The sequence below is a fragment of the Notamacropus eugenii genome, chromosome 1 (genome assembly GCF_028372415.1).
Source record: "Notamacropus eugenii isolate mMacEug1 chromosome 1, mMacEug1.pri_v2, whole genome shotgun sequence".
NCBI classification, from domain to species: domain Eukaryota; kingdom Metazoa; phylum Chordata; class Mammalia; order Diprotodontia; family Macropodidae; genus Notamacropus; species Notamacropus eugenii.
The window spans coordinates 761288118-761308780 of NC_092872.1; the positions used below are offsets into that span (position 1 = coordinate 761288118).

The following is a 20663-nucleotide window of genomic DNA, read 5'->3' on the forward strand; positions in this document are numbered from 1 at the left end:
CAGCACAGTGTAGACACTGCAGAAACGCTCACTGTCCTCCCCTTCCCAAGCATGGGCATTAAAACTGGATTTGGCTCCTAAAAGCAGTCTTTAACACTGTTTTTCCCCTCAATGTTTGAAATTAATCTGCATAGCCTTGGTACCACTTGCTCTTTAACAGTCTGGTGAAACAGCCCAGTAAATCCGTGAAGAACAGAGGGATTTTTCTTGGCTTGATCTCTCCCAGCTAGTTCCATTTCCTTTACTGAGACAGGATATTTATCTCATACACTGGAGAGCCATGAGCAGGGAAATGGCATGGCCAGGGCTGCCCAGCCTCAAAGCTACCACAACCTCTCCAAGGTTGCCAGTACACATGGTAGGTGGCGAGGCCTGTGACAAAGGCCTCCGGATGATCCCCAAAACCAAGGCATTTCTCGAGGTTGCAGGCTGACACTCACCCCCTTCTCTCCCAGCATTTCCCCTCACGAGCACACTGTACCTTCTCTGACTGAGATGGGAAGGATAACAGAGGAAGAGAAGGCCATAAATGAAGTCCATGGCTGAAATGGCTCCACACGCTGACTACACAGGCACAATCGAGCAGTGCCATGCTGTCCTAAAGATCTGAGTAAAGACTGGCTCACAAAGAAAGCAGAAAGATGGTCCTTTTGGGACCATCCAATCACCTGGAGTGACATGTGCCTTCTCCAATGCACTTCAGATACTGAGCAGGGAGGGCAGGTGTAACTGCCACACCCCACAGGACCAGCAGAAACGTGGCACATCTGTGATCCTTCCCCCTAGAGAATGCCCTCAAAAGAGGGACAAGCACTGAAGAGCCTACAAAGACAGATCAAAAGCCAATCACCAGTTTTCCCCTAATCAACAGGACAGCAAAGGTTTACCAAACAGGCTTGGGCAGTGCCAGGACTCTCCTGCCCAGCTCAGAGGTCACAGAATGGACAGTCCAAGAAGTGGGGGTGGGCCCAGAGGCACAGTCTGAGGGACCCTCAGCCTGTCTCATGTCTTGGGATCATCCCCCACCCCCTGCCGTCCCAGAGGCTCTGGGGGGCTCCCTGCAGAATGCACCAACACCTCGTAGCTCCTTCAGCTTTGGGAGATTTCCTTAAATCACCAGTCAAGGGTCCAGAAAAAACCCCACACTCTCGCTCAAGACCACCATGACCACAGTCCTTAGTGCCAGGAAAGGCATTGAGGAGGGCAGTCGTAGGCCCACAGACAGGGACCAACCTGCCCTACCAGCGGAGAAGGATCTCAAAGCAGGCTGAGTGTCCATGTCTGTTGACAGAAAAGTTAGACGTGCCTCCAACTCAGCGAGTTTTTGATATTAAATTCAGGACCTAGGATGTGTGTACTGATTCTTAGAAAGAAACATCATCTACAGGTAAACATGGAGGCTAGCTGTAGGACCAGCATCAAGGGGTTTTGTGCCTGAGTGCTTACCTTTTGATCTGGCAGGTTAAAAAGAAATTCCCGGTCGAAGCGGCCAGGTCTCCTGAGCGCAGGGTCAATGGAGTCCAGTCTGTTGGTAGCACCAATAACGACAATTTCCCCCCTGTTATCCAGTCCGTCCATGAGAGCGAGGAGGGTTGACACAATGGAACTAGAAGAGAAGGAGACAGGAAAGGTGCTGAAGCTGGCCCATCCTGGTCCCCCAAGATGGGCGCAAGCAGCACCATCACTATCTTCTGAGCAGATGCCACTATCAACAAAATTCCCAGGAAATAGTGGCACAGATTTCCATTTAGCTCTCAGCTTAGAGAACCCTTGACAGTCATGAAGAAAGGGTTCATCACTAATGCTTTGTTGGTGGAGTTGTGAACTGATTCAACTATTTTGGAGAGCAATTTGGTACTATGCCCAAGGAGCTATAAAACCGAACATACCCTCTGACCCAGCAATACCACTTCTAGGGCTACATCTCAAAGAGATCCTACAAATGAGAAAAGGACCAACACGTACGAAAGTATTTACAACAACTCTATGTGGTGGCAAAGGAGGAGAAACTGAGGAGACGCCCATCAACTGAGGAATGGCTGAACAAGATGTTACGTATGAATACAATGGAATGTAAGAAATGGTGAGCAGGCAGACTTCAGAAAAACCTGGACAGATTTACATGAGTTGATGCTGAGTGAAGCGAGCACAACCAGGAGAACACCGTACAACACTAACAGCCACAGGGCGCAAGGACTGACTGACAGACTTGGCTCTTCTTGGCAACGAAGACTCATGGTGAAAAATGCTCTCCGTATTCAGAGAAAGAACTATGCAGTCTGAATGCAAACCAAAGCATGCTATTTGTGCTCTCTTTTGTTTCTTCTTTCTCGTAGTTCATTCCACTGGTTCTAATTCTTCTTTGCAACATGACTAATGTGAAAATGTTTAATGTGAATGCATCTGTAATGTCTGTATCAGACTGCATGCCACCTTGGAGAGAGGGGGAGAGAGGAGGGAGGGGGAGAAAATTTGGAACTCAAAAGCTTTGTGGAACTGAATGTTGTAAACTAAAAATAAATACATTTTTTATTGGAAAAAAAAAGGGTTCGCTACATATTTGAACTGAACACAATCATCCCAGGCAGAGCATTCTGGGAAAGAAAGGAGACGTAGCCCCTACCAGCTTTAAACCCTCCATTCTATATGCTCCCATTAGCTGAAACAAGCCCCAAATGGGACAAAAGGACAAAGGGTCTGTCTGCCTTTCCTTCCAATTTCCAGGGTGAAAATGAGACAGCTTGAAGGTCCCTCAAGACTCATACCGATGCCCGTCCTGCTCCATCCTGCTCTGCCCCTGCCAAGGAGACGAGGACCTGACCTCATGCTGTCCACCCCCTGAAGGGCATCCAGCCTGGCACTGACATTAGGGATATGTCAAGAACTGATGGTTAGGCAACCTTCCCCTCCAGACATACCTCACTGCCCATCCTGGTTTCACACACAGGAAGGACAACACTCCTTCCACTAATTGGACAGCTCCCCCTAGACTCAACACTTAAGGAAGGGGGTGGGGGGGGTATCGCCCAAACTGGCCCACACTCCCTTCTTCTGCCCTATCCTGTTCCCTCCCTCTCCCTTTATATCTCCTTTGGAGTGTGGACCTCAGAGGGCCAGTACAAAGCTACCTCCCAGAGCAGGGGCAGCTAGGTGGTGCAGTGGATAAAGCACCAGTGAAGGAGTCAGGAGGACCTGAGTTCAAGTCTCACCTCAGACACTTGACACTCACTAGCTGTGTGACCTTGGGCAAATCACTTAAGCCCAACTGCCTCATCTTGGGTCACCTCCAGTCATCCTCATGAATATCTGGTCACTGGATTCAGATGGCTCTGAAGGAGAAGTGAGGCTGGTGACCTGCACAGCCCTCCCTCACTCAAAAACAAGTCAAGTGCAAGTCATGTCATTATTTATCTGATGGAATGATCTTCTTCAGCAACACCTCCCAGAGCTCAAAGATCACCTCTCCCCCTTGTATTTGTGGACCTACACCATAATCCAGATGCTGGCTGACCAACCCACAGCTGGGGTCTTGGTCCAAGTAGCCTGACTTGGAAAAGACAGTCCTGAATCTGGGACCCAAAGACCACCTCTGAGACTAAAGATGAAATAGCTCTTAGGGGGGTTGGGGGGGAGGGGTTTGCTTTTTCTTCTCTGCAGCACACATATGCCTCCCCACACATGTGCCCCCTACCCCCCACACACAACCAGCAGGAGCATGACCACAGCTGGCTGGAGTCACAGATGTTACCCCAACACTTGGCCTGTCCTCATGGTCAGGCCAAGCCCTGGAGAGAGACAGGCTGTGGTCTGGGTCCAGGATAGGGATTCCTACACCCACCAAGGGGACTGAAAAACATCCCATGACCCCACAGGCCCAGCTAAAGAAGATGCTTCTGAACCCAGAACTGTCTGTGACCTAATGAGTACTGGGCATGCCCTAAGCTCTCTGACCCCATCCCTAGCAAAGGGCTCAACTCATCAATAGCACCCAGGTAGCACACGACAGCCCTGCGAACTGGCAGGGCAGTCCCTCAGAACACTATGGCCCAACAGCTAGGCAAAGGTGACCTGACTGGCACCAATTACACTGTCTCCCCCTTGTAATGGTAATTTAAATGGGAAAATCTTTCCTATTCATTAATAGGCCCATATGAACTGCTTAAATCACATGGAAGCCTACATCACATATGGTGGGAAGAGCTTGCTGAAATAGGTACAGGAAGGGCTGAGCAGAGCTGGGAGGAAGTTGGTCAGGCTAGTCAGAACTAGAAAGAAGGCTAGCATGAGTGAAAGAGCATGTTTGTGATTTGTTTAATGGGACTGGTTTGTGGGAAGCCTAGCAGGCGGAAGGTCTGGGATGCTGTTGTTCTCTGCAGTGTTATTGTGTATAGATTTTTGTTACTATGACGGATTTGGCTTTCTGGTGTCTGAATAAATGTTTTGGTTCTGTCTTCCATGTGCAGAACCTGTTATACTTCACGATTCAGAATTGCACCAAGATATTCATATTCGTGGACTCTGAGAATATCACATTAGCGCTATAAATGGTGATAGGGATCACAAAATATCACACCTCTCTTTGGAGACAGAAAGCCAGAGGAGACAGAGGATTTGCCTTATTCCTCCCTAGTCAGAGAATGGGCTAAAGGCACAGGGCTTTGTGAAAACTGAGAACCAAGGCTACAGAGCCTTAGAAAGATATTTGCAGGGAATAACAACAGAAAGAGGAAAAGAAATGGCGGGGTGTGTAGGAGTGGCTGGGTCTTGCCAACAAGTGATCGAATTAGATGTAAAAGCAGAGACGAGCTGCTGGAAGAGAACGCTCGGATGGAAAGGGAGAGAAGCTTTCAGCGTTCAAACTCTCCTTCAGAAGAGCAAGCTGGAGGGGCTCAGGTGGTTTGGCTCACAGGAGGAGGCAAAAAGTTAACAAAAGTGAATGCAGCCCTTGCCCAGGCTGGGATGATGCATGCGAGAAGAACGAAACAAATGAGGAGGCTGAGGTTCAGCCAGTACTAGGAAGGAGGCAGGAGAATCAGGGCCCCCTGCAAAGTGTTTGGGGAGGCATTTTTACTCAGCAGGAGGTCACATATATTTTGAGCTGGTTCACCCAAAGGATGGGAAAACCCTTTAGAACACGGAACCTTGGATGGTGAGAATTAGTGAAAAAGATTAATTTCCTGGAAAGAGAAGAGTAAATAGCCAGCACATTCAAAGCAGAACAGACTGATAAGAAAGGAATTGCTCACTGCTTTACTGCGAACAGGGGTAGATTTTGGAAGAAAAGATGGAATCCCAGCTAATGCACTACATAAACTATGTCAAAGAAAGAGGCTTGACTGTAGACTGAGCAGTTCCTTCTGAGTCCAAGCTTGTCACAGCTGCGGGGAGGATGGGAGGCTGGCCAGGCCCCGTTACCTCTGGCCAGAATGATGACCCCAAACTGCAAACTAGAAAGCGACAAACATATAAGATCCCAAATACTGAGAGTTCTGGACTGCGAGGCCAGATGTCCCAGCACCGTATTCAAGGACAGCGGGTTCGGCAGAATATGATTTACGTTGCTTAGAGGACTTCAGATTGGACAGAAAAGAAATAAGAAAAGTCTCTACTGGAATATGTATGAGAATCCCCAAGATCATTTTGGACGAATAGTACCAAAACCTGGATTAGCAGCTCAAGGAATACATGGAGTGACAGATTCTAATCATCAAGCAGAGATTATTGTGACACTCCAAAATTTAGGTGAAGAACACATACAGTTTTGTAAAAATGACAGAACAGTTCAAGTGATTATTATTTCTCATTAAACAATACCCCCTGTGGAAACTGACCCTCCTTCCAAAATAACTAGCAGAGGAACTGAAGGACTGGCTCTACTGATAGAATAAAATTGGGAGCTAAAGTATGGGTAAAACAGAAGACAGACAATGTTCCACAGGCTGTGAAAATTATAGGACATGGGAAAAAAAATACTGTGTTGTTTATTCAGGAGAAGATAATTAGCAAATAGTACCCTTAATTTACATATATGATCATGGGTTCATGGACTCCAGAAGTGCGACTGACCCTATAGCTACCTTGCTTCTGGTTACTGTCTCCTTTTTTCTTTTTGAATTTTTGTCTGTTAAACTTGTTTGCTAGGTTTGTTTTCTGCAGGCTTATTGCCCTCCACCTGCAGAAGCCTGACTGCTTAGGCCAGATGTCACCCCTTGTCCACAACTGTGATGTGTCACCCTTGGACCTGGCGTCAACCAAGCTCCAGATGCCAGCTAAAGAACTGACCTCTTGAACGGGACCTCTTAGGGCAATCTCAGCAGGAAGTAGCTACGGAAGAAGAGACCTTTGCCTCCATGATTTTGGGCCCTATTTGTTCAAGGAGGGAATGATGGGGCACTTGTGCTCAAGCCCCACCCTAAGATATTACTTTATGTGCATATTTTGTGTGATCCCTGTTAAAAATTCTGTTCACACCAGCTGCCTAAGATATTGTTTTACATGCTTGTTTTCTGTTATCCTTGTTACAATTCTGTTCGTAACAGTGGCTCCACTGACCTATGTAATGAATGCAAAAGATCTTGGGGCCGAATATAATGGTAATTTAAATGGGAAAATCTTTCCCATTCATTAATAGCCTCATGTGACCTGCTTAAATCACATGGAAGCCTAAATCACAGGTGGTGGGAGGAGTTTGCTGAATGGATAGAACAGGAAGGGAGGAGTAGAGCTGGGAGGAAGCTTGTTAGGCTAGTCAGAGCTAGGAAGGATGCAGGCAAGCAGACAGCTGGCCAGCATGAGTGAGCTTGTTCATGATTTTGTTTAAGAGAGCCTGCTTGTGATTTGTTTAAATGGAGCTGGTTTGTGGGTAGCCTGGCAGGAGGAAGGCTTGGGGATGGTGTTGTTCTCTCCATTGTTATTGTGTATAGATTTTTGCTGCTATGATGAATTTGGCTTTCTGGTGTCTGAATAAATGTTTTGGTTCTGTCTTCCTTGTGGAGAATCTGTTGTATTTCGCGATTTGAACTGTGCAGGGATATTCATGGCCACTGTGGGCATTGTGAATATCATGTTGGCACTACATCCCTGCACACAACAGTAAGCCCCTAGAGGTCAAGAAGGGGAGTTTCTCATGGTTAGTCAAATTCCTCAACCCAAGTTACCTGTGAATCTGGTCTTGTCTGCTAGATCGAACTGGAGCCAACCCATCAATTTCATCAAAAAATATTATCGAGGGTCTCATCAGGTAGGCCTAGTGGAAGAAAAGCAGGACAGTGAGCACCTCCAGGTCCACCCAAGGGCAAAGATTCAAGCACACGCTACTCATTGGCTGCCCCTGCCCCCTCCAGGCCTTTGAGTACTAGAGCACCAGCTCCAAGCCCACACAGGCAGACCCTGGGCTGTGATTCAGACCATAACAGTACAATTATATATAACAGACTATTATAGTTTGAGCCTTTACAAAAAGCACTGGCAAGTGCACATATTGAGCAACATGCTGACATGCGGCAAACACACTGCCGGCCAACCCCCCCCCCCCCCCCATCCCCTATATGGGAAGCTCTCAGCCAGGAGGGTTAGGCAGGATCTGAACCCAGATCAGTTCTGCCACAGACTCCATCTCCTCTCTTCACTGCTTAAAGAGGCTTCTTGCTGCCCATCAGCTGGAGTTGTCACACTCTGCTCTCATACCGGGAGCCATTCTACAGGAATGGCAGGCCCACACACAAGTGAGAAGTAGGAAGGGTGCTTTCTGAGACAAATCCAACAAGGGGTGTCCTAGCCTCTGCCTGAGCAGGGAGGGGAACCTGACCATCCCATACTGGGACTGCATCCAAACCACCCCCCACTCCTACCTTTGCTCTCTGGGGCCAATTCCTTTCAAATGCTGGAGGGCAGCCCCTGAGTATTCAATTCTTTTTTCTAGGATAACTAACCACAGCTCCTTCCTGAGACCTTGCACCACTTTGGTCTTCCCTCCTCTGAACTCTCTCTAGGCCAATGGCCTTACACTGAGGAGGCCAGAGTCACACTCAGTGACCTAGAAGGATATCTGCTCAGGACAGAGGACAGAGGGACTCTCACCTCCTTATTCCTGGAGCTCTAGGCAGCCCTGGACTAACATATCACATTGTTGGCTAAGTCAGTCTATTTTTCCTGATTAAGTTTCATGTTACAAGGCCTTTCTAGACCCTTGTGGACACAGACTCATATGGTGGGTTAACTCTCTCTGCCAGCTCGCTGTCATGTGCAAATCTGACAACAAATTATCTAGGCCTTTATCATCATCACTAATAAAAGTAATCAGTGAGCCTACAGACCCCTGGGGTCCTCCTCTGCAACATCACCCCTTTGGGACTAGTCTTTCTCCTTTCCAAAGGCAAGCATGAGACCTTTGATCAGATGCCTCTTTATGTATCTGCCAAGCTTAGCACAGTGCAAGCTGGAACAGAGTAGGAATGACTGAAATGCTCAGATTCTGCTCCAACATAGCTAGGTAACCACCCAAATCCATGGGCTGAGTGACCCTGGAGCAAAGAGCACAGAGTTTGGCCTGGCTGAGTTTTGCTTCCCTTTTTTAGGTTGGCACTGTCACTGTCTGCTCCCTTGCAGGGGCCTGAGACTTCTCCCCATTATATCTGCTGGGTGGCAACTTTACCCAAGGGTCATCTCCCCTCTCTCCAAGGGGATGAGGCCAGATAATTCTACCCCCTCACAGTCCTCAAACTCAGACAGAAGGCTGGCCCTCACACATTAGAGAAACAAGTCATGTGACAGCCTAGCCAGCCTGAGTGGTTGGCACAAGCCCAAGAGGCTGAGGGGTCTCCCTCCACCCTGGAGAAGGCATAAGAGGTGGGACCAAAGCAGGTGTGTTTGTGCACAGAGCACTGAATGGCAGAGAAGCAAATCACAGACCAAACAGTGCCCTTCCCCCCACTCTCAGGACCCTTCCTAGGGTCTCCTGGGTAGGGGCTCACTCTTCTCCTAGATGCCCCTTGCCCAGAGACACACAGGATCCAGGCAAGCTTCAAAGCCCTTCCCTGTGCCAGACAGGGCCCTCCATTACCTGGTCAAAAAGCAGCCGAAGCTGCCGCTCAGACTCCCCAACCCACTTGCTCAGACAGTCTGCTCCTTTGCGCATGAAGAAAGCCACCTTCTTGTCTCCCTGGCTGCACTCATTAGCTAGTGCTCTGGCGACCAAGGTCTTACCAGTGCCGGGAGGACCATAAAACAAGCAGCCCCTGTGGAAGGAAAGGGAAGGGTGGGTTCTACATTAGCCAGAGAGAAGGTGGCAATGAGCATTCAAGTGGGGACAGAAGGGACGAGGGAGTGGGCCCACCAGTCAGTGAGTGTTTGGTGGACAGCCAATCAGCCCTCTACAGGCCAGCACCTTGGACAGGGAATAGGGCCACCAACAGGACCAAAGGCTTCACCTACCTGGGAGGCTGAATTTTGAATTTTTCAAAAATTTCAGGATACAGAAGTGGAAACACGACCATTTCTTTTAGTGCATGAATGTGATGGCTCAATCCTCCAATACTATCGAAACGCACCTTGAGAAGAATGAGGGAAAAAAGGCCAGCTGTATAAGCATCAGTGCTGTGGTCCAGCCTGCCATATGAGAAGCACACATGACTCCAGAAAGGCTCCCTCAGAAGCCCCACAAGAATGGTGCTTACATGTCCTACTATGTGCAAAGGGCAGAGAGGATGGGATGGCACCAATGAAAACACTGCACTTAAAAATAACAAAGGTTGTCTTCTCTTAAAAAGCTTTAAAAAGCACACGCTGACCGAATCATGGTCACTATTCTCTACATGATTCATGTGGTTACCCTCTAAAAGTCTGACATGGATGGCCATTAGGGACAACGGTATGTCGTTCTGCCTTTTTGTGGCTCTCTCCTTTTCTCATTTGTAGAAGACTAGGATTGTTCTTTGAGAATTTGACAAAAGTCACTTATAAATCCATCTGGTCCCAGGATTTATTTTTCCTTTGGTTGTTCATTTATTACTTGTTCAATTTCTTTCTTCTACATTTGAATTATCTAAATTCTCTACTTCTTGTTCTGTTAAGCCAGGTATTAGATAATTTTAAATTTCCATGCACTCCATTTAAATTGTTGATTTCACTGGCATATAAAACAGCTCGGAATAATTTTTTATCTCTTCTTCATTTGTTACGAATTCTCATTTTTGTCTGCTTTTTTATAAAAATCAGAAAAGCCTGAGTGGTTTTGTTAATCCAGTGACTCTTTTATTCTCAGTTTTATTCATCTTTGATTTTTAAGATTTTTATTTCTGATTTTTAATTGGGACTATTTAATTTGTTGATATTCCAGGTTTTTTGAGACATGTTCATTATTAAAACCACAAGAAAAACCCATAAAAAAAAGAAATATGGACCTTTCTTTACAAGAACTAGAGTGATTTCCAATAAGATCGGGGGTAAAGCCAAAATGTCAGACAGAGTCCTAGAAATCAAGGGCAAAGGGAAAGGAAAAGAGGGAAGGGAAAAAGGGAAGAGGGAAGAGGAGAGGAAAGGGTTCAGAAAATACATAGTAAGAACAAATAAAATTACCACTTCTTACAAGTGCATTTATGACGGGTTGCTTAGAGAACCAAGAGTCAACTAAACAGTCAACTTCAGCAAGTTGAGGATATAAAATAAATCCATGTAAACCATCAGCATTTCCATGTATCACGAACAAAACTCAGCCAGAAGAGATGAAGAGAAAGTTCAGTTAAAATCACTACAGAAGGTATAAAACAGTTGGGAGTCTACCTAACAAGATACATGTAGGATCTATATGAATTCAATTATAAAACTATTTGAGGAAAAGCAGATCTAAATCATTAGAAAAATACTAATTGCTCATGGGTAGATCAAACCAATTTCTAAAAATACCAATACTACTGAAATTAAGTTACTTATTCAATACCCTACAAATCAAGCTTCTAAAAGTTTACTTTACAGTATTAGAAAAACAAACAATGAAATGCATCTCAAGGCACAAAAGGTCAAAATCTCAAGGGAAATGATGAAGACTGGAAAGAAAAATGCCTTCAATAAAAGGTCAAACAGGCCCAACCTCCACACTGTCCTATAAAGCAGTCATCACCCAAACAGCAGAGGATGAGGAGGTCCTTAGCAGCCCCAGCCCCTCCCATCTGCCTAACTTAGCTGGGCTGGGTGACTTCCCCACCGGCCACCCCCCCCCCCCCCCTTTGCTGTGTGTACCCTGGCATAACCAATGGGATTTCTTTCCTCGGTTCTGGGAGTGCGACTGATCATCACTGTACCTCTCCCCTGTGACCTTTCCATGTTCCCATTATGAGGCTCATCACACCCAAGAAGTGAAAATGGCTTCTAGGAGACCCATGAGTGGGAGCATATGGGGGATGGGCATCTGCGCCTCTTTCTTTGATTTGGTCTCCTCTGGAGGACTTCCAGGTCACATGGCCAACAAGAAGGCAGAAGAGACAAATCTGCCAGCCTCTCCAAACCAGGAATTTCTCCATTGCCAGCCTAATTATAATGATTTGAGACTTGCAAAGTGCTTGGCAAATATCTCATTGGACCTTTATAACCCTCTTGGAGATTGGTGCTTTTATGGTTCCCATTTTACAGATCAGGAAACAGAGTCAGACAGGAGTGAGGTGCATGGTCAGATTCACACTGACTGTAATTTTCACTATTTCCACAAAGTCACCAAAAATCCTAATTCTGAGGCCATACCTCTATGACCTGCCAGAAGGTTCCCTCAATCCTTCACCCAGTGCCTTCCCCAACCGGACCCCATGACTTTCGGCCAGACCCCCCCCTCCATAGCAGCATCTGCCAGAGAACGGAGGAACAGAAGGAGGTGGGGCTAAAGGCCAGGGTGGGGCCTGGAGATAAGAAGACTAGCATCCAGCTGAGGCTGAGTCCTGACCCCAAAAGTCATCTGAGGCAGAGACTGAGGCTGGCCCCTGAGAAAGCCACAAGGGAAATAAGGGAATATTTTCATTTAAAGAAAAGTATTCAGGCAAGCCCAGTCTTCATTCTCCTCTGAGCTCCAACTCTGGCTCTCTAGATTTTCTCCACCACACTCCCCTGGTAGTACCTTGTACCTTCTCACTTCCAGGTCCCAAACATCAAAGATCTCAGGAGAAAGAAAACGCAGTTTAAAAGACTTTAAACACAAGCTGATAAAGCAAAGATATTAATGACAGATGGGAAGATGGCCTCTAGATCATCTAAATGAGTCCAAGCATCCCTGAATAAATACTGCAAAACAAAAGAAAATCAAACAACTTCCAATGCAGACGCTCAAGAGAACAGGGAACCCCAGCGGGGTGTTCCCTAGCGGTTTAAGAGATAAATAAGTATGATGAATTCAGAATGGATGGTCTTCAAAGGCAAAAGAAGGGGTTAAAGAAAAACCCTTAAATTGGGGGGGGGGGGGGAGAGGAAGAAGGGACCTCACTAAAGAAACAAAAGAGAACCACTGTTGGGGAATACAAATACACCAAAGGGAAGGAAAATCAAGGAAAATAAAAGCAAAAAGCAGGAAGTTTTAAAGAAAACGTGAACCTGATACAAGCAAAATAGAATGACCTCAAAGAAAGGATGAGTAAAACAGCTGAAGATTCTAAGTCATGCCAAAGAATGCCAGTCAAAGAATGAGTCCACAATGCAAGAATTCGTAAGAGAAAAAGGCCCAGGACTTCCAAAGGCAGAAGACTAAGGGTCAACTGTAGAACCTGCAGACCGCCTCCAGAAAACACTCTATGCTGGAGATTACAAGACACAGCAGTTCAACTGAATGATTTTACTGCCAAAGTACAACTTCTGCAAGAGAACAGAGGGAAAGACTTCCAAGCAGAAAGAAAAGACTTGAATACGCCTCATTCCAATTATTCTGCACCTGCCAGAAACTACAGAACCAAATGGAATGATGTGCTGCAAAGACAAAAGGAGCGGAGCCACAGCCTTAAGCTCTGACTCCACCCCCCCACCCCCCCAGGCTGTGACCAAGGCCTGCCCACCTCCCCTCAGCAGCCTTTCTCCACTACGCCGCCCTGTCTCCATTCAGCCACTGAAGGGATTCTCCTAAAGTGCAGATCTGACATGTCATTCCCTCCTCCATAACCTCCAGTAGCTCCATAAATGGCCCCTCATGATCCAGTGCCCTCCTCCACAGACATACCCCATCTCCCTTCCCTGTTGCCCCCACACCTGGAGCACTCTCTCTCCCCACTCCGAGACAGACATGTCTCCCCTAGTCAAAACAAGTGCCTTGAGGACGGAGCCTAGAGTTTTGCCTTTCCTTGTGTCCCCAACCCTAAGCACTGCACCTGCATATAGTTGGCACTTAATTGATGCTGAATGACTGCCAGACTAGGCCTCTCTGTCTCTTGCACAAGGGAAAATAGAAGGGAGGAGAGGTGGACAAGACCCAGCAGACTATGACATAAAAAGAGGTCTCAGAGAAGGAATTCCAGAGAGAACCTTGAGCTTTGGTCTCTAATTCCACAAAGAACATGAAGCCCATATAAGCAGGGGAGGATCCCAGTCACCAAGCCATGAAGAAAAGCCTCAGAGGGAACAACGGTAACCTGGAGTCCTGGAGGCAACAGGTGGCAGGACAGAAATGAGCCCCAATTCAGAAGGGCAGTACACATTCCTGGAGACCACAGAGGTTTCCCACCAAGTGCCAGGTCTTCTCATGGCTACTGCCCACCCTCCTACCTATCAGGCCTGGGACAGGACACACATGGCACCAAGTAACCACCCTGGGGTCACATGAGGGGAGTCCCACCTAAGCCCAGAGGGTCCTGACCAGCTGAGGGAGGTGCAGAGGAGGCGGCCAGGGTCGCCCGTGGTAAAAATACATCAGAGTCGTCCCACCATGTCTTGTACAAAGGACAACGGCCATGCCAGTTCTCAGCCTCAGGCCCCACATGCAGGATGTCTGCAGATGTGCCAGATGGGGCACGGTGTGACTTCTTCCTCAGCCATTGTTTGTGATGTGGCCCTAACTGTCCTTGAAGAACGTGCACACTTCTGCCCCATCTCCTCTGGGCACTCCTGAGGCAGGCCACGCGTCTCTGGCATCCACACGATTCCACGGCACCTTTGCCCAACACATGCAGTCATGGTCTCCAGCTCCAGCTTTTCAGGAACACATGGGAGGGTGGGAAAGGGGCAGTGAAGAGGCATGAGTAGATACACTATCGAGAGACGAAAAACTGGTAGTGGAAGGAAGGAACCACTCTCAGAGGCCACAGTCTTGGCAAAGGCACCATTTCATGCAGTGGTGACCTCTGAGGCGGGATCACTTGGAGAGAAGAGAGTAGAATGGGAAATATGGAAGCCAAGAGGGTGGATTCCCCAAACAGTCCATGAAGAACAGATCTGGGAGAAAAATCCAGAAGGCCTAAACACAGAACACCCAAAAAGAAGGCCCCAACTGATGGTGGTGCTGTTGGGCAGGCCAGTAAGAAATCAACCCAAAAAGCACTTGTTACACATCTAGCACATACAGAGGCATTGGGGAGTAATGGGAATGATGGAGACCAGTCACTGGCCTCTTCTGGAAGGCTCCTCGTCACTAGGATGGGATCCACAAGGTCCTTCTGAAATTTCTGCCTCCTAGGAAATGGAGATGTAAGTGAGACAAAGCAGATGAAGTAGGGAGTGGGCGAGTGGGGACCAGCAAGCCTCGCTTCGGATGAGTAAGCAAAAGCTGCTCGGGCAGGTCTGAGGGCACCCAATAGAGAAGGGGGACGTGTACTGTAAGGGAATGGAGAGAACAATGAGGAAGTAATTGGGGGTGCAAGCTATGGCAAAGACAGAGACAGTACAAGATTTGTCAAATGCCCAAATACAGGTGATGCAGATGAAGGTGAGACCTCAGAAGAAAAGGGGACTGTTGGAGGAGGTCCAGGGAATCTTCAACAGGCTGAATGGCCCATGGGGTACACAGAGAGGGTCCTGGGACTTGGGGACTTTGGGGAGCCACAAACACTTAGGAAAAAGGATCTAAGATTTCAGGGTAGGACGTGGTTTCAGGAATTGTTCATTAAAGAAAGACGCCTAAGGTTCCTCACAGAGGTGGGACCAGGGACTTGACTCTGCACTAACTGCGTCATCCTTCTGTAAGACATCACTGGTGTTGCTGTTTGTCCATTTTCAAAGAGGACCAAGAACATCACTGTCATGTCCTGGCCTGCACATGAGGTAGAGCTGCACCAAGTCATCGGCATTACAGTACAGTAGCAGGACAAAAGTCAGGACAACCTGCGATGGTTCAGGAGCCAGTGGACATTCTTGGCTTCTTCCACGTCTGACAAAGCTCTAAGCACTCCGCTGCACCTGCTTCGGTCACCCTTATGACCACTGGAACACAGTGTTCTCATCCATCCATTCCACTGGTGCAAGTCTTCACATGTATAGGGTAGACAACCCCTAAGTCACCAATGGATTTGAGGACTGACAGCTCAATCTGGCTTAGCCTCTCCACGGAGACAGTTTTACCACAATATGGCCACTGCACCTGTTGCAGCTTCTTGAAGTCATAGGTGAGAGTCAAGTGCCAGGCAGGCACCAAAGGCGGATGAGCAGCATTTAAAGGCCCTCCCACCACAGGTGCTCATTCTCTCTGAACACCTCATACATAAAGAGAGTAGATTATTTTGGATAAACAACAGAGAGGATTAAAAAACAGGATTATGAGAGAAGGCTGGAACAATAGGGTGATGCCAAGTCATGGAAGGTCTCTGAATGCTAGCAAGAGGAATCTGAACTCAACTCCAGAAGTAATAGAAACCCCTGAAGAAATTCCAGATCCACAGGGAAGAAACAGGATGCTGGCAGATACAAAAGATGGTTTAGAGCAGGGAGAATGTAGAAGTGGGAATCACTTTTAGGAGACTCCTGCCATATCCCAAGAAGGTGATAATGAAGGTATAAACTGGGGTGGGGCAGGACAGATGGAGAAGAAGGGACTGGATACAGGAGACATAAGGGTGGAAGAACCCCCCACCTGTGCCGCGAGAGAAGACAAAAGAAAAAAAGGGACAGAGGATGCCCTTCCATGCCCCGGCCCACCTCATTACCCTCTCAAACCCATGGACATTCACCAGGATAACACCATCAAATACCGTGTCTTGCTGGACACCCTCTTCTCTCTGGGCCTTTGTGATACTGTCGGTTCTCCTCCCTCATCTAAACATTCACAGGCCCTTTCGCCATGTCTTCATCCAAGTTGTGTGCGTGGCAGAACCGTGTGTCTGCACTGGTTCCTGTACTGTTTCCCTGAGGGATCGCCTCACCTCTCTTGGATTTAATTGACCACTCTCCGCTGATGATTCTCTGATCTACCTGTCGTAGCCCAGTCTCTCATCTCCAAATGGACATCCAGTAGACAATCCAAAACAGAACACTCTACACACCTCCCCTACTGTTGTCAAGAGAACCACCATCCTCCTGAGGCCCAGACTCCCAAACTACGAGTCCTCCTGGACTCCTCCCTGACTTTCACACTCCTCTCCCCATGCCCAATATAGTGCCAAGGCCTGTTGCTTTCACTTTTTCAGCAACTCTCTAATACACACCCTTCTCTCCTCTGACAATGCCACCACCCTGGTCCAAGCTTTTGTAAAAAAATCAAACTGTTACTACCAAAGATGAAAAGGGTGAATGCACAACCAAAGAAGATGAATTTAAAACAATAATTAGGAATTATCTTGCCTGATTATATGCCAATAATCTAAATGAAAACTTACAAAAATATAAACTGTCCAGATTAAAAGAAAAGGAAGTAGAATACTTTAACTCTATCTTAAAAAAAATAAACTGAACCATCTACAAATGAGATTCCCTAAGAATCAGGGCCAGACGGGTTTACAAGTGAATCCTACCAAATATTTAAAGAACAATCAATTCCAATGCTACATAAATTGTTGGAAAAAATAGGAAGAATAGTGCTACCAAATTCTGTGACGCAAATATGCTTTTGATATGTAAAATAGGGAGGGCAAAAACAGAGGAAACTCTAGGTCAATCTCCATAATCAATATTGATACAAAAAAATTTAAATAAAATACTAGCAAGGAGGTTACAAGCAATGTATGTGATCAGGCTGGATTTACATAAGGAATACAGGGCAAGGACAACATTAGGAAAACTACCAGCATGATGGATCACGTTACAAAAACAACAAAAATCGAAGGGTTATATCAACAAATAGAAAAAGCTTCTGACAAAATACAGCACCTGTGCCTACTGAAAACACTAAAAAAACCAGGAGCAAAAGGAAATAAGCAGCATCTTATCTAAAAGCAAGAGAGATCGTGATCTGTAATGGGGAGAAGCTAGAAGCCTTTCCAGTAAGGTCAGGAGTGAAACCAGAATGTCTATTATCACTATTATCATTCAATACTGAACTAGAAATCCTCGAGACAGCAATTAGACAAGGAAAGAAGCTGAAGGAAGAAGCCCTGGTGATGAGGCAACCAAGCTACCCTTTTTGTAGATGGCAGAATGGTTTATTTAGAGACCCCCTAGAGAGTCGATTACAAAACCTCCTCAAAACAATGGACAATATTAGCAAAGTGGCAGGATCTAAAACAAACCCACACAAATCATCATTTCTCCATATTACTAAAAACACCAAAACCAGGGTGAAGAGAATGAAAGAGCAATTCCATTTAAAATAACCACAGACCACACACCATGCTTAGAAGTCTACCTGCCAAGATATCCACAAGAATCGTATGAAGTACAAACACAATCACAAAACACTTTGCAAACTAAGAAGACATACAAATATCTGGAGAAACATGAAGTGCTCATGTTTGGGCTAATGCAGTATAATAAAAATGACAATACTACCTAAATTAATTTACTTATTCAGTGCCATATCAACCTACCAAAAAGATCACCTTTCAGAGCTAGAAAAAAATAATAAAATTCATCTGGAGGAATAAAAGGTCAAAATTAATTTTCAAAGATGTGAAGAAAGGGAGACTCCCAATACCAGATCTGCAAAGAAATGATCGCCAAAACAATCTGGTACCAGATAAGAAACAGAGTGACACATTAATGGGACAGATGAGGTCCACATATACAGAAGGAAGACAGCACAGTCACCTCATTTCTGATAAATCCAAAGATCTCAGCTACCGGGGCAAGACAGCTGCAAGTAGTCTGGCAGAAAGTAGGGTCTCTCTCACATAATATACTAAGATAAACTCAAAATGGGTACATGATTTAGACAGAAAGGGTGTTATCATAAGCAAATGAGGGAAACGTGGCAAAAAAATGCCTTTAAGATCTATGGAAAGGGGAAGAGTTCATGACAAAACAAGAGGGTCATAGGAGGTAAACTGGATAACTGATTACATAAAATTAAAAAGTTTTACAGAAACAAAATCAATACATCCAAAACTAGAAGGAAAAGTGGAAACCAGGGGAAAATTTTTACAATAAGTGTCTCTGATAAAGTCTCATTTTTCAAAGATATTGGGAACGAGCCAAATGTATAAAAATAAATGTACAAAAATAAAAGGCATTCACTAACTGATAAACGGCCAAGGGATATGAAGAGGCGGCTTTCAAAGACAGAAACCAATAGTCAAATCAATGAAAACACTCACTAAAAATCAGAGAAACATAAATCAAAACTGAGGTACCACCTCAAACACAGCGGATTGGCTAATGTGGCAGAAAAAAATGACAAATTCTGGAAGGTATGTAGGAAAACAGGGACACTAACGTGTTATTGGTAGTGCTGAGAACTAGTCCAGAACAATTTGGAAGTGTGCCCAAAGGGCTACAAAACTGTCCACAACCTTTGACCCAGCAATACCACTACTACATCTATACCCTAAAAAAAGCAATAAAAAAAAGAAAAGGACCAACAGATACTAAAACTTTTTTGCAGCTCTTTTTGTGGTGGCAAAGTATTGGCACCTGAAGGGACAGATATCCATCACATGGGGTGTGTCTGAACAAGTTCTAGTACAGTAATGTAACGGAACACTTGTGCTGTAAGAAAGGAAGGGGACAGCTTTGGGGGGAAAACGTGGGAAGACTCAGACGAACTGATACAAAGTGGCGTGAGCAGAACCAGGAAAACACCGTGCATGATAATAGCAACACTGGAAAATGTGGGAAGACTCAGACGAACTGATACAAAGTGGCGTGAGCAGAACCAGGAAAACACCGTGCATGATAATAGCAACACTGTAACAATGATCAGCTGTGAAAGGCTTCACGACTTTGACAAATAAAGACCCAAGACAATTCCAAAGATGCTCTCCACCTCCAGACAGAACTAAGGGCCTCACAGCGCAGATAAAAGTACATTTTTTCCTTTATTTTTCTTATTTTTTTTTCCTTTTCCTAGAACATGGCAGATATGTTTTTCATGAATTCATTAATATAATGGGTGGGGAAGACGGAGTAGGGGTGGAGAATTTAAAACCCAAAATAGGTTTTTTTGGGGGGGGGGGGGGCGACGACAAACATATCTCTCTTTTCATCACTCTCTGGTGGTCCCTCTTGCCTTCAGAATCAGATATAAAGCTCTCCCTTTTGTGTTCCAAGCCCCTCCTGTCTTCCGAGCCCTCCTACCTGGCTCAGTCACTTCCTTCCTAGCCCTCTCACCTCCCACATTGATCTGTGTCTGTGATCTCTCTCCAATACAGCCCTTAAGCGCTCCTGCATGGACACCCGTGCATCCTCCACTGATCCGCCACACTGATGGTGTCAGTTCCCTGCTCCCTATGACTTCCCCAAATCCTCTATTTGTTTTTACAGCCTTGCTGCTTCACAGGCCTCTACACTTTCCTGTTCCCCACATACTCTGTGGTCCCATAACACCTGGTCCTTGCGAGTCCTGGCAAGAGACGCTCTGGCCCCTGCCTTGGTGAGTTTTCCCTCCTGGATCCTCCCTTCCACACTAGTTCCTTTCTCTGGGAATGATTTCCAGCTGGTCTGGCAGACATCTTATTTGTCCATATGCTGTCCACATGCTGTCCACATGTGAAAGTGTTGAGGTCATGGACCCTCTCTTGCTTTTCTTGTATCCTTGGTGTTCAGCCCAGGGTCTAGCACTGAGGAAATGTCTAATAAATTCTTATGTCCAATAAATATCTTAATAAATTGCCCAAAAAATGTCTTTTCCTAAGATGCAAATTTGATGATGTCTCCCACCCATATCCAAAAGTGTGCAGTGACTCCCAGTGACCTCATGGACAAATTCCCCCATGGGGCATTTAAAATTATCTGCAGTTGGGCTCCAGCTTCCCTACCCATCCACCAATCCCCTTCCCTGTGCACACTCCACAGGACTTCTGGCTGCTCCCCTAAGCGTGGCCCTAGAGTCTCCTTCAGTGAGTTTTCATAAGGTGACATGAGGGTAGCACCCTGGGCAGGGTCTTCCTCGAAGACTGAAGGCGACACAGCACATGTGAAGCCCTCTACACAGTGTTAACCAGTCAGCTATCACCATTCACTCCAGGCACCAGGCCCCCCTCCTCCATGCCCGAGATGGGAAGCAGCGTGCATGCAACCACAAAGGAGAGGCCAAAGAGAGGTCCCAGACCCCCTTCACTGAGAGGACATTCAGGGGAGGCATCATGACTTCACTGAGGAGGGGAGTGAGCTATGGGATCTGC

General features: G+C 46.3%; 1 protein-coding gene across 2 annotated transcripts in view; it reads right to left on the minus strand.

Annotated features, from left to right (window-relative positions):
- The window catches only part of ATAD2B (ATPase family AAA domain containing 2B), a 94282-nt gene that overhangs the window by 35604 nt on the left and 38015 nt on the right, over window positions 1-20663 (minus strand). For both annotated transcript variants that reach the window (XM_072650373.1, XM_072650332.1), the window contains exons 11-14: window positions 9433-9548; window positions 9062-9236; window positions 7158-7246; window positions 1447-1606 (exon numbers count right to left, since the gene is read on the minus strand). In XM_072650373.1, coding sequence (XP_072506474.1) covers window positions 1447-1606; window positions 7158-7246; window positions 9062-9236; window positions 9433-9548 — 540 coding nt within the window. The remainder of the gene's footprint in view (window positions 1-1446; window positions 1607-7157; window positions 7247-9061; window positions 9237-9432; window positions 9549-20663) is intronic.